A 16,698-nucleotide genomic window follows, 5' to 3' on the forward strand; every position below is an offset into this window, starting at 1 on the left:
GCAGAGAGAAGGGCAAAGCCATCACCAAAACGATCCCTCTATGGTCCTCTGTGAAAGTCACCAGGAGCTAGTGTCCAGCATCCCCTCTCCTGTTCTGTACCTGCCTCCCAGCTTTGAGCCTAACGAGAATCTGATTTATTAGTTCTTCCACGTCTTTTACCATCTCAAGGTTATAGCTGAAGCTTTATCATCCCAATGCTAGGAAAGCAAAAATAAACAAAGTGAGCCAATCTAAATGAAATTCCCTCACCATTCTGGGGATGAAAGACCTTCCAAGAATACCAGATCTGTTCTTTTTTTTTTATCTCTTAAATTGCTGAAGCAGTTCACAATGTACTAAGGGTTTTAATATGTATTATTTCATTTGAATGTTAAGAAGGAGAAAGAACGTCATTGTACCCTGTAATTATTTCGGGTTCATGAGCTCAGTAAAGTGTAATCAGATTAAAACCCTTTACAAATATAAAAAATCCACCCTGTTGGTAGAACTTAATATTTACCCAACAAAATAGTTGATAGGATTCTGTAATATTGGTGGTAGAAATAAATTTGTTTTTCTTGCTTTAAGGAGATAGTTGGTTATGACTTCGTGTTAACCTGATTGCTGTCGAGTTGATTCCAACTCATAGCGACCCTATAGGACAGAGTAGAACTGCCCCATGGGGTTTCCAAGGCTGTTAATCTTTATGGAAGTAGACTGTCGCGTCTTTTTCCCAAGGAGCAGCTGGCCAGGTTGAACCACCTACCTTTCGGTTAGCAGCCAAGCACTTTAATCACTGCGTCACCAAAGCTCCTTAGTTTAGATGGTGTTACTATCTAAAAAATGTGTTGACTCTGTGTATCCAAAGATGATGACAAAGTTGATGATATTCGTTTATCACCACTACAGAAAACACTAATTTCGAGTTGCATAGATTGGCAAGAAGCTGTTTTCGAGGACCTGTCCTGGTTCCCTTGTGACCCCTGGCACTTATTTTACACAGCTGGTTAAATGTAGCGTTCTATGACTGTGGAAGAGTATGAAACCAACTGACCCCTTGACCTATAGCCTTGCCTTCACTAACTCTGCTCAAAGCAAATGGATTAACCCATGACGTTAGTTGTAACACTGATCTAAGGCTTACTACTGATGCTCTGGGAGGTAACATACTTAACCTGGGGCTTTGATTTCACCCATAATATAAACATTTCTGGTCTAGTGAGGTACTTTTGCTATATCTAATAATCAGTGTTAGATTCCCCAAAGAGATTTGGAACGAGTTGCAACTCAAAAATTGACTTCCAGGTAGAGCAAAGAACAATCATGTGGGCTTTTTCTGTTCTCTAGAATCTTCTTCAATCTAGAATTCCTTAAAGGAAGATTTGAAATCCAAGCCAACTCAATTAAAAAAAAAAAAATTACCAGGCCACAAATATCAAGCCAAATGTTTATGAAGCATTTCATATACAGTCTATGGGTGGCGCAAATGGCTAACCTGCTGAGCTGCTAACTGAAAAGTTGGAGGTTCAAATTCATCCAGAGACACTGAGGAAGAAAGGCCTCTGGTGATCACCTTCCAAAAAAACCTGTCAGCGAAAACCTGGCGGAGCACAGTTCTGCTCTGACACGCATGGGATCACCATGAGTTGGAGTTGACTCGACAGCACCTTTTTTTTTTAATGTATGTATATTTTCTGTCTTATAGAATTTCCAGGGAGAGGTGTGTAGTATGGGTAAAACAGAGAGAAAGAAGTGAAACAAACAAACAAAAAAAGACAAGGTCGCTGTGCTTGTGGCTTAATCAAGGAGATGGGACTCGGTGAAACAAAAGAGAACAATTTCACAACAACAGAAAAACAGATGGGGTGTTGTGGAGAGATGTCTGGTTGCCGTACTGTCTTTAGCAGTCCCAGGGGTGAATAAGAGAAGTGGGACCAGCTGCTCCTGAGGGGAGTACATCCTGGCCTTCTGGCAACAGGTGGGGAAGGGCTTTCTGGCAGGAGGGAACCCTGGACAGGGCTGTTTGTTCTTCCTGCAAACAGGAAACATTTCCCATGCTAATGGTAGCTTCAGAAGAATTGCTACAGCAGATGGGAAGGTCCCATATACATTCATGCATTCAATTAGCAGGGACTAATCGAATTTAGGGATTAACTCTGTCATTAGAGAGAAACAAAACCTATTTATGTCTCCCATTGGTGATTACCCGCTCTAGGAGGGATTTGGGGCACAGGTGGTGGTTGAATATAAGACCACTGTAGTATTTAATGGGAAGTCCCTGGGTGGTACAGTTAACAGTCTCAGCTGGTAACCAAAAGGTTGGAGGTTCAAGCCCACCCACAGGTGCCTTAGAAGAAAGGTCAGGTGATCTGCTTCTGAAAAATCAGCCATTGAAAACCCTGCGGAGCACATTTCTGCGCTGGCACGTACAGAGTTGCCATGAACGGGAATCGAGCCCTGGTGGTACAGTGGTTAAGAGTTCAGCTGCTAACCAAAGGGTTGGCAGTTCTAATCCACCAGCTGTTCTTTGAAAACCCTACGGGGCAGTTTTACTCTGTCCTATAGGGTCGCTATGAGTCACAATCAACTCAAGGACAATGGGTTTTTTAAGGGCTTTTAGATGCCACTGGTGCATTAATCTCAGTGATGAAGTGGTTCTCCGGGGCTCCCTGTCGTAGATCTCATTACTGGTTGTCAAAAACTCCCCTGGGCCGGATTAAAATCCAGAGCTTTAGAAATATCTAATTCCTCCTTTCTCTCACCTCATCTTAGACTTGTTCAGCATGGCTATGTAAAGTAACATTACTTGCAATGATTTTCATGAGCCGTTTCCCATTTGTGCCTAATGGGTGTAGACCACAGTGGTTATCCATGCCCTTAAGCACATGCTAGATTACCTTGCTCTGTTTGGCCATGGCACTAATTTCCTTTTTTGTGAGCTGAGCCTTCACAGTTTATTGGGCACGAAGCACGGCTGGCTGCTTACAGAGTGGAAACTGAGCAGGCTGTTTCCGATAAGGTAAACACAGGAAGAGCTATGCAGAAACACATAGCTCAGAGGAGTAGGCTCTTGGGCAGCTGAGCGTGCAAGCTGTGTGGTGGCCATGCAGGAGCTAGTTCTGACTGAATAAGGGAATAGTATGAAGAGTCCAGTCATGATCATATCAAGGCATGGTGAGCAGAATATATGCTAAGGGTGTGCTCATCACTCAAGATTTGGGGCTTAAAGCCCTCAATTGGCTTTACTCCATTTAGTAAATGATGCGTTTGTGAAACTTTTAATGGGGGTTATTTTTTTTAGTTTTTACCAATCCTGCTCAAAGGTTTACCACCTGTTTGTCAGTTTGTTGTAATGCAGTGGCTTACACGTTGCTATGATGCTGAAAGCTATGCCACTGTTATTTCAAATACCAGCAGGGTCACCCATGGTGGACAGATTTCGGTGGAGCTTCCACACATGAAGAAGAAGAATCCCTGGTGGCACAGTGGTTAAGCGCTCAGCTGCTAACCAAAGGGTCAGCAGTTTGAACCCACGAGCTGCTCCTTGGGTAGAAGATGTGGCAGTCTGCTTCTGTAAAGATTACAGCCTGGGAAACCCTATGGAGCAGTTCTACTCTGTCCTATAGGGTCACTATGAATTAAAGTCGACTTGAACAAGGAAGGTCAGCCTAATTGGACTGGATTAAAAGTAAAGAGGTTTCCGGGATAAAATGAAAGCTTCAAAGGTCAGCGAAGCAGGGGCTGGGGTCTGGGGAACTTAGTTTGAGGGGACTTCTAAGTCAACGGGCAAAACAATTCTATTATGAAAACACTCTGCATCCCACTTTGAATTGTGGCGCCTGGGGTCCTAAATGCCAACAAGCGGCCACCTAAAACACATTAATTGGTCTCAACCCACCTGGAGCAAAGGCAAAGGAACAACACCAAGGTCACACGACAACTAAGAACCCAAGAGACAGAAAGGGCCACATGAACCAGAGACCTACATTATCCTGAGACCAGAAGAACTAGTTGGTGCCCGGCCACAATCGATGTCTGTCCTGTCAGGGAGCACAACAGACAACTCCTGAGGGAGCAGGAGACCAATGGGATACAGACCCCAAATTCTCACTAAAAGACCACACCTAATGGTATGATTGCGACTAGAGGAATCCCAGAGACAATGCTCCCCAGAACTTCTGATGGCACAGGACAGGAACCATCCCCGAAGACAAATCATCAGGCATGAAAAGGACTGGTCAGTGGAGGGGAGAGAGATGCTGATGAAGAGTGAGCTAATTAAATCAGGTGGACACGGGAGAGTGTGTTGGCAGCTCTTGACTGGAGGGGGGATGGGAAGATAGAGAGAGAGGGAAGATGGCAAAATTGGCACGAAACGAGAGACTGTAAGGGCTGACTCAATAGGGGGAGAGCAAGTGGGAGAAGGGAGTAAGATGTATGTAAACCTACATGTGACGGACTGATTGGAATGGTAAATGTTCACTTGAAGCTTAATAAAAATTAAAAAAAAAAAAAAAAAGTCGACTTGATGGCAATGAGTTTGTTTGTTTTCCCAAACTAAAACAGAGTAGGAAGAAAGACCTGACAATATGCTTCTGAAAATTAGCCAGTGAAAACCCTATAGATCCTAACAGAAGTTGTCCAGTACGGTGCTGGATGATGAGGCCCCTGTGTTGGAAGCAGTCAAGATACACAGTAGCTACAGCAGTGGACCAGCCATCATGAGGATGGTGCGAGGCCGGACAGCATTTTCTTCTGGTGTACAAACTGACTCCATAGCAACTAACAACAACAGCTCAAAGTTACACAAAGGGGAAGCTGTACAGTATGGTGGTGGGAGGCCTGGCCTAGGAAAATTGAAAAGCAGGTGTCCCTGTGTTTCTAAGCCGGACTGCTAGCCAGCTGTGTGACTTGGAGTGGTCAGCTCACTCTGGAGCCCCGGTTTTCTCATCTATAAAATGAGAGGGTTACAATCAAAAAGTGGGCAAAGGATATGAACACGCACTTCACTAAAGAAGATATTCAGACAGATACCTGAGAAAATGCTCTCGATCATTAGCCATTAGAGAAATGCAAATTAAAACTACGATGAGATTCCATCTCACTCCAACAAGGCTGGCATTAATCCAAAAAACACAAAATAATAAATGTTGGAGAGGCTGCGGAGAGATTGGAACTCTTATACACTGCTGGTGGGAATGTAAAATGGTGCAACCACTTTGGAAATCTATCTGGCGTTATCTTAAAAAGTTAGAAATAGAACTACCATACAACCCAGAAATCCCACTCCTCGGAATATACCCTAGAGAAATAAGAGCCTGCACACGAACAGATATAGGTACACCCATGTTTACTGCAGCTCTGTTTACAATAGCAAAAAGCTGGAAGCAACCAAGGTGTCCATCAACGGATGAATGGGTAAATAAATTGTGGTATATTCACACAATGGAATACTACGCATCAATAAAGAACAGTGACGAATCTGTGAGACATTTCATAACATGGAGGAACCTGGAAGGCATTATGCTGAGCGAAATTAGTCAGTCGCAAAAGGACAAATATTGTATAAGACCACTATTATAAGATCTTGAGAAACAGTATAAACTGAGAACACATTATTTTGTGATTACGAGACGGCGGAGGGAGGGAGAGTGGGAGAGGGTTATTTACTGATTAGTTAGTAGATAAGAACTACTTCAGGTGAAGGGAAGGACAATACTCAATACAGGGAAGGTCAGCTCAACTGGACTGGACCAAAAGCAAAGAAGTTTCTGGGATAAACAATGCTTCGAAGGTCAGCAGAGCAAGGGCGAGTGTTTGGGTACTATGGCTTAAGGGGACTTCTACGTCAATTGGCAAAATAAATTCTATTATGAAAACATTCTGCATCCCACTTTGAAGTGTGGCATCTGAGGTCTTAAATGCTAACAAGCAGCCATCTAAGATGCATCAACTGGTCTCAACCCACCTGGATCAAAGGGGAATGAAGAACACCAAGGTCACACGATAACTATGAGCCCAAGAGATAGAAAGGGCCACATGAACTAGAGACTTAAATCATCCTGAGACCAGAAGAACCAGACGGTGTGCGGCCACAATTGGTGACTGCCCTGACAGGGAGCACAACAGAGAACCCCTGAGGGAGCAGGAGAACAGTGGGATGCAGACCCCAAATTCTCATATAAAAACCAGACTTAATGGTCTGACTGAGACTAGAAGAATCCCGGCGGTCATGGTCACCAAACCTTCTGTTGGCCCAGGGCAAGAACCATTCCCGAAGACAACTCATCAGACACAGAAGGGACTGGACAATGGGTTGGAGAGAGATGCTGATGAAGAGTGAGCTACTTGTATCAGGTGGACACTTGAGACTGTGTTGGCATCTCCTGTCTGGAGGGGAGATGGGAGGGTACAGAGGGTTAGAAACTGGCAAATGGTCACGAAAGGAGAGACTGGAGGGAGGGAGCGGGCTGACTCACTAGGGGGAGAGTAAATGGGAGTATGTAGTAAGGTGTATATAGGCTTATGTGTGACAGACTGACTTGATTTGTAAACTTTCACTTAAGGCACAATAAAAATAATTAAAAAAAAAAATGAGAGGGTTAGACCTAACGGCTGTAGAATGTGAAATATGAGTAATCCTGGAAAGATAGTTTGAGGTTGTGGTTCTTGCTTTGCAAATGACAATATAAGAGATAAAAGTATGCAGAACTTGCCAAAGCCAGATACAGGCTTGTGATTCTCAATAAATCAACTGATTGACTTCCCAAGGTGTTCACAAGCAAATCTTTGTTTAGCATTTTTTTTTTTTTACTTTTAATTTTTCCTTCTGTAATGTTTAAAAAATTTATATGACTGCTATCATCAATAATGACAAGTAAACCATGTGGCAATTGAATATTAATTTAAAACTTCAAAATAACTGAACACAAAAGATTGAACTATTACTAATAGATATAAGTGCTCAGAATTGTGGCTCTATTTTGTATATAAGAATGTAGTCATTTCTGCTGATTTACTGGGAATCACAAACCTCTATCTGGCTTTGCCACGTTCTGTATACTTTTTATTCCTAAATATTTTCATCCGCAAAGCAAGAATCACAACTGAAACAGTCCCTTCAGGGTTAGTCATATTCAATATTCTAGAGCTGTAATTGGCCTTAATCTAACCTTTCATTTCATGGATGAGAAGTGGGTCTTTTTCTGTATGATTGAATGACAAACATCAGTATTCTCTGGTGTTCTACACAGAGGACCATGGTGTAGAACAGATTCTCTGTCCCTTGAGCATATTTGCAAGGCAAATGACAAAAACCAAGCCAAACCCGTTCCCCTTGAATTGACTCAGACTCATGGCAACTCTGCATGTGTCAGAGTAGAACTGTGTTTCACGGAATTTTCAATAACTGATTTTTCAGAAATAGATCACCAGGCCTATCTTCCGAAGTGCCTCTGGGTGGACTCAAACCTTCAACCTTCTGTTAGCAGCCAAACGTGTTAACCATTTGCACCACCCAAAAAAACAAACCAAACCTGTTACAATCGAGTCGCTTCCAACTCATAGCGACCCTAGGGGACAGAGTGGAACCCATAGGGTTTCCAAGGAGGGACTGGTGGACTGGAACTGCTGACTTTTTGGTTAGCAACTGTAGCTCTTAACCACTCTACCACCAGGGCTCCTTGCACCCCTCAGGGACTCCATCTGCAAGGCAGATCCTCAAAAAGAATTGTTCTTATCTCCATTTTTTCTAATGAGGGAGCTGAATTTTGGTAAGCTAAATTAACTTGCCCAAGATCACAACTAGCTAATAGTACGTGCAGAATTTAAACCCAGATGATCTGAACTCTGGTAGAGCAATGGTTAAGCAGTCTGCTGCTAACTGGAAGGTCAGTGGTTCAAACCCACCAGCGGCTCTGGAGGAGAAAGACCTGGTGATCTGTTTCCATAAAAATTACAGCCTACTAGGTAATAGGCAGGTGTTAACTCTGGTAAAGGGAAAGGCAATACACGACATAGGGGAAATCAGCACGGCTTGACCAAGGCAAGGTCATAATAGCTTCCTATATACACTCAGACACCTTGAGGGATTGAGCTACTGGGGCTTAAGGCTGGGGACCATGGTCTCAGGGGGGACATCCAGGTCAACTGGCCTAACACAGTTCCTAAAGAACATGTCCTACATCCTACTTTGGTGAATATCATCTGGGGTCTTAAAAGCTTGCGAGTGGCCATCTAAGATACATCTATTAGTGCCAGCATGTTGGGAGCAAAGGAGAATGAAGAAAATGAAAGACACAAGGAAAATATGAGTCCAAAGGACTAATGGACCACGTGAACCACAGCCTCCACCAGCCTGAGCCCAGAAGAACTAGATGGTGCCCAGCTACCACCACAAACCGCTCTGGCGGGGATCACAATAGAGGGTCCTGGACAGAGCGGGAGAAGAATGTAGAACAAAATTCAAATTCACACGCACACACACACACACAAAAGTCTGACAGATCCTGAGGAATCCCCGAGACTACGGCCCCTGGACACCATGCTAGCTCAGAACTGAAGCCTCTCCCGAAGTCTACCTTTCAGCCAAAGATTGGACAGGCCTATAAAACAAACGATAACACACACGAGGAATGTGCTTTGGGGCAACACCTGCCCAAAAGCATAGATGAGAAGGCAAGAAGGGAAAGAAAACTGGACAGATGGACACGAGGAACTCGGGTGTAAAGGGAAAGGGGGAGAGTGCTGACACATTGCAGGGATTGCAACCAATGTCACAAAACAATTTATGTATAAATTTTTGAATGAGAAATGAATTTGTGCTGTAAACTTTCACCTAAAGCACAATAAAATTAAAAAAAAGATTGCAATCTAGAAAACCCCATGTGACAGTTCTACTCTGTCATGTGGGATCACTTTGAGTCGGAATTGACTCCACAGTACCTAACAACGGCAGCAACAATCTGATGTCAAGTTCATTGACAATCTTTCCCTCCCTAATTGTAAAGCCAGATCTTGTTTGGGTCTTCCTACCAGAATGGGAGCTCCGTGAGAGAACGGCCTTTGTTCTACACCCCGCTGCATCACCACCACCTAGAACAGGCCTGGAGTGACGCCTTTCTCCCAAGGGGTTGTTTAGTGGTGTCCTGATCAGTTGTGATAGGAGCCATCTTTCCCTCCAGGCAGGAATGTGTGAGCACCTCCAGCCTCTGGGGAATCCAGAACTAAGAGAGTCTGCCAGAAGGAAGACAGAGATTCCCTCCTTGCAGCCCTGACTAGCCAGCTCCAGTTTTCTGTCTGGGGTTATTTTTACTGGACAGCAATTTATTGGAAGGCCTAGTTTTGAAGGAAAAATAACCCATTTCTTATGAACGAATGATTCAACTTCTGATCTCCAAAATGACAGACTTCTACCCCTTGCATTCCTGTTTGGCTTCCTAAGGTTATATGATTTCATTTTCCAGGAAGCTCATTTGTCATCTACTCAATAACCTTTACATCCCATTAACAGTTGGACTTCCCTTGCTTCTTTGAATTTGGGAACTGTGTTTCCTCAGTATGAAGAAGTTTTGGAAAAGGCAAGAGGGCAAGCTCGGAGCTCAAGAGATAATAAAGAATAATATTGTAATTGTAACAACGCGTTATTTGTTCTTAGGCTTGTTCTTTCAGAAGGTTATTATCTGGAGTTGAATACTAATGGATTCTGGTTCTCTTTATGCAGAAGAAATCTTAAACAACATTGCTCCTAGGGCAGAACATTCATCAAAGGAGGGCAGTGAGAACACTGCCTAATAATGTTTGCATAATAGCTACCCTTGGTTGTGTTGCTCAACTGAAAGATAAATATTCATGCTTTCCATACCCAGTACAATCGAAAATTATTTGTGGCTGTGATTCTGTTGTACAACCTTCTTCCTGCTTGTGGGGAGTTCACACTGGGAGGGTGTTGAAACTGGTGAGTATAAAGAACAATGCTTATTGAATGAGTAGGGGTCGAAGTTGAAAGAAGCTCTGGCTATAATTAGGGCCATCTGGAGATACTAATTTGCAGAGAACAGGAGCCGGGAGCAGGTTATAACCCTAGGAGGGGAAGAGCAGAGTCAAACTGGCATACCTATGGAAATTGATGGGCTCCCTGGTCTGTTTTTTACTCTGCAATGACTTCTCATCTGCAGATAAAACTCACGTCCCTTAGCATCAGACGCCCTCACTGGAGTGGCTCCAGGAACTCATCCCCGGGACTGCTTTCCTCGCAGGTGTGATCATATGGAGATCCTTGCCGGTGCCCACAGATCTAAGCTCTAACTTCCACATCTTTATCTATAAAACCAAAACCCACCGCCGTCGAGTCGATTCCGACTCATAGCAATCCTAGAGGACAGGGTAGAACTGCCCCACAGAGCTTCTAAGGAGTGCCTGGCGGATTTGAACTGCTGACTTCTAAGGAGTGCCTGGCGGATTTGAACTGCTGACTTCTTGGTTAGCAGCTGTAGCACTTAACCACTATGCCACCAGGGTTTCCCAAATTTTGCAAGGATTTTCCAAACTCTTCTTGCTGTTAATTGTATTATCATTTAAGAGTCAGCTTAAGCTTCATTTCCTCTAAGAAGCTTACCTTGAATTCCAGGGCTCATCAATAAGTTTTAACTCAGCTTCTCCAGTTTCTTTTCTTACTCTGTTCTATTTATCTATCCATCACCTGTTTATCTATTATCTATCTACTTATCAATCATGAATCATCTATCCATCTACCAATCACCTATCATCTATGTATCTATCATGTATCAATCCACACATCCACCCGTCCACCCACCCACCCACCCATCCATCCTTCCATCCATCCTTCCATACTTCTATCCATACATCCATCTTTAAAAAAAAAAAAAAAGCTTCTTAAATAGACCTTGCCATGGGAAATTCTTTTGTCATCTTGATTTCTTGCGTGTTTATTACATAAGTGCCTTAACTTAACGAATTATTTTTTTCTTTCCTTTTCTCTCTCCTTTCATCTTCCTCCCTCTATTTCTCTCTCTTTCTTCTTTCTAACTTGTAATTCCTGAGAAATGTTTCCAAGCCATCTCGAAAACATAGGCTGTACTGATGTTTTGAACTTATGTGTGTGAGTTCACACGATTTTTCTAGCCTCATTTCTTTCCTGGAGTTCCCGGGTGGTACAAATGTTTAACATGTTTGGCTGCTAACTGCAGGGTTGGCTGTTCAAGTCCACCCAGAGATGCCTCAGAAGAAAGGCCTGGTGATCTACTTCTGAATAATCTGCCATTGCAAAGCCTACGGAGCACAGTTCTGCTCTGACACACGGGGGTGCCGTGAGTCGGGGTCAACGCTATAAAATGAGGATACAGATGGGATGTTTTTTTAGTTTCTTTTGACCCGTAACATTTTATTTATTTTTTTAAGTCTTTCTCTTCTTTTTGCTCCTTTTCTGTCTTTACTTTCCTTTAAATCAGTTCAACACTAATTGTTGTGCATCTGCAACGTGCAAGCATTGTCCTGGGAGCCACAGGGAGATGCAAAAAGTACATTCCTTACAGCCTTTTTCGGAGACGGAACATTCCTGTCTCCCAGCTCTGGTTTCCATTTTTCTCCATCTTTTCTTTTTCCTCCCTCCTCCTTCCTCCCGTGCTCAGTAGCCCTCATCACTTCTGTAGATTTCCAAGGCGTCTGCTTTGGCCAGAGGGAAAGACTCGGCCCAGGGCCAGTGGATGCATCTAGCCTGCCTGTGATCCTTCACATCTGGCCACCAGGACGTGTAAATGCGCCGTGTGACAGATGTGAGGGCTTTGCTTACTGACAGGCGGGGACTGGCACTGATGTAAGATACTGTATTTCTGGCTAACTCTTTATGCCAGTCTACTAAAGCAAGAAGAATAAATGACACTTTGTAAAATAAACTTAAATTCCTTTTCTTCTAAATTTTGCAAATTTAAAGCCTCAAAATAATTTACTATTTGAGTCACTTCACAGTCTAGGTATCTGTTTTTCTACACTGACTTTTTCCATCCCAGCGCCAATAGTTCCCTTTGGAAACCATAATTGTCAATAGGCAAGCATGTATTACTTTTCCCCGTTATCAGTAATGTTTTCTCATTTCTCTCCTCCATCCCATCTGATACACACCTATCAGTAGACATTTCTTTTTTTACCCCAGCACTTCATATTCCTACAATTAATTTAGGTTATCTTGAGACTGTTAGCATTCTTCTCATAAGAGCTACCAAGGAATTAGATGCTAAAGACGTGGTTCTTTTCTCTAGGAAAAGTAAAAACTGTTTCCTCTTAGCTGTCTCTATTCCTCTTCATCCCTGCAGCGGCTGATGTTTATTAAAACAGACACACACAAAAACGCTTGTGATGTCTTGGACCCCAAAAGGACCAAGTGGAAAGAATTGGGAAGAAGGAAAGGTCATAATTAGGCACCTGCTCTGCATCAGAAGATGGGGTGGGAACATTTAGATGATTTCACTAATCCTTCCAACAACCCTACAAGATCTAGACTTGGCACTGTGCCACTGTGGAAACTGAGGCTCAGAGGGGTTAAATAATTTTCCCAATGCCCCACAGCTTATAAGTGTCAGAGCTAAGACTTGAACCCAATCACTGACTCCAAATTCCATGTTCTCTGTGCTTACCAGGGCTGGAGAGGGGGTGCGGGGGGTGGTAGTGCAAGTAAGTTCTAGAATGATCTATGGCAGGAGTGTCTGGGTAGGGAGGGGTTGGAGAGAAGCCCTTAATCTGTTTTACAGAGCTTCAGCCTTTGGCACACATCTCCTTCCCTGAAAGACTTGCTTCAAAATATGGACCCAGCCCTTTGTAGTACTTAATGAGAGGGTCTTCTACTAATGAGACGTCTCTTTTGTCTTCCACAGCAATTTTGCGGGCAGTAATAACTGGTGACCTTATGAAGGTAAGATATCCTCCTGCCAAAGCTCTTGTGGTTCCTTAGGGACTTTAAATCAATGTCATTCCTCATCGAATCTTCCGTGATCCCATATCTCATGTGTCATCCCCCGGCCTGGCCAAGTAGGAGGAGGGAGGATGCTGTATGGGGAAGTGAGTCCCAAGGCTGAGCAGAGAGGGAGGGGAGCCTTTATACCACCCCCACGTTGCCTAGTAGCTAAGGGCTCCAGGGTGCTACTGCTCCCAGCACCCAGAATTCCTGTTCCCCAGAAGCTGGCATTTGAAAGATTTAAATGTTTCCTCAGAAAAATCTTGAAATGAACCCTAAATAACACCTAGAAATGCATTCTCAAAGCCAGAGACAGAGTCTTCCAACATTATCACAGTTCGGTTTTTTTGAAGATCCCAGTTAACCAAACGAAGACACTCCTCCTGATCTACCTTATGCTTGCACGTCCTGGTGAGTTTAGTTCAGAGGGAAGGAGTGGGCCTGAGTTCTGCAGTCCACGGCCTGTGTTCAGCTGCTAGCTCTGCCCTCTGTGAGATGTGAGTCTTTGTGCAGCTACTTGATTCTCCCCATGCCTCAGTTTCTTCATCTGTAAAATGGGATAGTAATATCACCTCTCTGTTTTGTCATGAGGATTGAATGAAATAATATGTGGAAAGCTCTTAAGACTTCCTGTACTTAGAAGTGGCTCGAAAGTGTTAGCTATCCATGTCCTTGTGTAACCCACGCTGGCAATAATCCCTGGTACCAGCTGCTGAAGGGCACAGGCATACCTGGCCCACCAGCATGTCTCAAATGGGGGCCCCTGCACCTCCAGAGGTGAAAAGCCTTGAGGGAAAGCTGAGAAGCACTGCCCAGGTGCGCAGCGTTTTTGAATCGCACCTGCTGCAGAAACTGAGGAACATTTGTGCTACCTTTCTAACAGGTTCCTAGTGGAAAACCAAAGGTGAGGCAGTTGCAAACACCTGGCTAAGCTGCCATCCCAGGGAGCATAACCCTGCGAATGGGGCCTGTGCCACTGGCCAGACCATAGCGTTCTCCATGCAGTACAGCACAGTAGCTCAGAGCCGCTCCTCACCAGAAAATGAAACCTGTCCTGCTGGCTACCAACCATGTGCAAGGTCTGCGTTAGGCTCTGTGGGGAATGAAGATACCACAAGGACTGTTCCCTGCACTTGGACACTCGTGGAGCCTGGATCCTTTGTGCCCACAAGGAGAGTGCTACCCTGTGACATTGCAGTTCAACAGAACAGGGTTCTCTTTGAGGTTTCCATGGAAAACTCTTAGCTAGCCCTCACTGATCTGCTGGCCCCCAGGTTAGGGAGGAGAGCCTTCAGATCTCTGTGCTTCCATCCAGGGCCCCCTTTTTAGCAATTTCCCAGGAAGTCTCCCCAGCCCCTTTTCCACCCCTTGCTGTCTGCTTCCTGGATGCCCTTGGTGACCCTCTCCATCCTGCCTCCTGAATCTTGTTTTTGACCCCTGGCATCTGGCCCATGGCAGCTCCGTTGATGTATTTCTCTGTGACCTGATGAGACATCCAATTATCCAAATGTTGAGCCATCCAACTTCTTGGGAGCAAACGTGTCCCTATTTGCTTATTATTTGCTAGGTTATTTAATTCTTATTTGTCCCAAAACTACCTTTTAGAAGCTTCAGAAAGGCTTCTCTTGTTCTAATAGACTGGAGTTTGTAGAACAGGGACCCAGTTGCAGTTTGTAAAACATTCACCATTTCATGAATTTAGACTGTCTCCTCATTTGGCCACCTTACCCTCAGGCTGCCAAACTCCTTGGTTTTTTATTTGTTTCCAGTCTGTTCTCATATAGAAACAACTCCATTTTCTAGATCATTTTGGCTCTCAACCTGCAGTCGCCTCTAGCTTTGTTAGGTCTGTGTTGAGTGGTTGACAGAAGACGCATAGGTTGGGTTGCAGGTGAACAAGGAAGCAATACGTGCACGCATGTGTGTGCGTTCTGTGTGTCCGTGTGTGGACAGGTGAGCAGCGCTCTTTTACGCAGGGAAATTGGAGGCAGCTTTTAGATTCACTAGTTAGGTTCATTAGCAATTGAAGAAAAACTAAAAGACTTCAGAAAGGAATTTAGCTACCAGATACCACACTTTTCCTGCCTGTAGCCATAATTATTCTTGCACTCAAGAGAATGCTGAGTACACTTTTTTCACTTCTCCAACCCTCGCCCTCTTGGGACAGAGATCAGTGCCCTGGACAGACAAAGGAGAGCATTGAGTAACGCAGCATGCCTTGGTTTCCTTTGGCTGTTCAATACCCGCACACCCTCTCCGGAGTTAGGCGAGACGCCGGCCGTCTACTGGAGCGATAACACAATCCAGGGGTGTTACTTCATCTCTCTGACTTTGCCCTGTCCTCTGTGGCTGGAAACATTTGTGGTTTGCTGCATCGCTCTCATTTTATTACCTGTTGGCTGTGATCCTTGTTCCGGACTCCGCCTGAGCGTCTTCTCATGTGTCTCTTTTTCAGCTAATAGAAAGCTATAAAAATGGAGGCAGCCTGCTAATCCAGGGACCAGACCACTGTTCACTCCTTCACTACGCAGCTAAAACCGGCAACGGGGAGATTGTGAAATATATCCTTGACCACGGTGAGTAGGCACAGAGCACTTACCAAGGACCATGAAATTGACTGAATTTTGAAAGTTAACTTTTATCCAGCCTCTCTTCAGAATGGCAGAAATACTCTCTGGTGGTTGGCTGACTCCCTCCCTGCTCATAGGAGGCAGATCACAGACACATATGGGGATCCTTTAACCAAGGGATTAATAGAAATCATTTTCATATCGAGAGCTTTGCAGGATTTTTTGGGTTAATTTTTTTTTTTAAATAAAAGACAAAAACAAAAAGCATCCTGGTCTAATGTGCTTTATTTTTCTAGAGCTTCATGTTTGGAGAAGTTAACTGGTGGGTACCAAGTACCTACTCCATATTTATAGCTTATCGTTCTGAGGATTAATGAGTATATTTTTCTAGTTTTTTCTGCTGTTTGAATCTCATTCATCTTTCCAACCTACGTCACACTTTATACTCCTTGAAAATGCCCAGTGTTACTGCGTCTTCTGTGACATGGCATCCTCACCACTGAGGCTGCTTCCTAACCGGGTTTCTTCATTTGCTGGAAGTAGCAGGCACTGTAGCATCTTCCCCTCAGTGCCCTCTAGAAGCATAAACACGTGCAATGAATACCAAATCTTGACTATTAATTTTGGCCTCCCATCCATAGTGTTTCTGTCTGAGTGGCTTGGCTGCTATGCTAACTGAAAGGCTGGTTGTTCGAGTCCACCCAGGGGCACCTTGGAAGAAAGTCCTGGCAACCTACTTCCAAAAGATCACAGTCATTGAAAACCCTATGGAGCACAGTTCTACTCTGACATACATGGGGTCACAATGAGTCGAACTCAACTCTGTGGTAACTGATTAGGAATAAAGAACAGGAGTAAAAAAAAAAAAATAACCTGCCTGGTCTGGCAGTTTTTAAGGGAGAAGGCATGGAAAAGTCTTTAACTCTGCTGGATATAAATACACAGAGATCCAGGAGGACTTTCTTTGAGCCCCAACAGTTAAGCTGTGACCCACCCTCTCTGCACCAAAGCTTGGGCTGTCAACAGTAAACACACTTATAGAAATTCACATTCCTTTTTGCTCCTCTTTTTATCCAATTCAGCAAACATGTCTTACTCCGTTCATTTATTTATTCTTCCATTTGCTCAACAAGTATTTGTAGAGCACCGAATAGCAACCATTTGTTATAAAATGACACACA

General features: G+C 43.9%; 1 protein-coding gene across 1 annotated transcript in view; it reads left to right on the forward strand.

Moving 5' to 3' along the window:
* Positions 1 to 16,698, forward strand: part of DGKI (diacylglycerol kinase iota) — a 491,936-nt gene that overhangs the window by 448,595 nt on the left and 26,643 nt on the right. Inside the window, exons 29-30 of the mRNA XM_049893911.1 lie at positions 12,868 to 12,905; positions 15,403 to 15,523. Of these exons, the coding sequence (XP_049749868.1) occupies positions 12,868 to 12,905; positions 15,403 to 15,523 (159 nt within the window). The remainder of the gene's footprint in view (positions 1 to 12,867; positions 12,906 to 15,402; positions 15,524 to 16,698) is intronic.

The sequence above is a fragment of the Elephas maximus genome, chromosome 8 (assembly GCF_024166365.1).
Source record: "Elephas maximus indicus isolate mEleMax1 chromosome 8, mEleMax1 primary haplotype, whole genome shotgun sequence".
In the NCBI taxonomy this organism is placed as follows: domain Eukaryota; kingdom Metazoa; phylum Chordata; class Mammalia; order Proboscidea; family Elephantidae; genus Elephas; species Elephas maximus.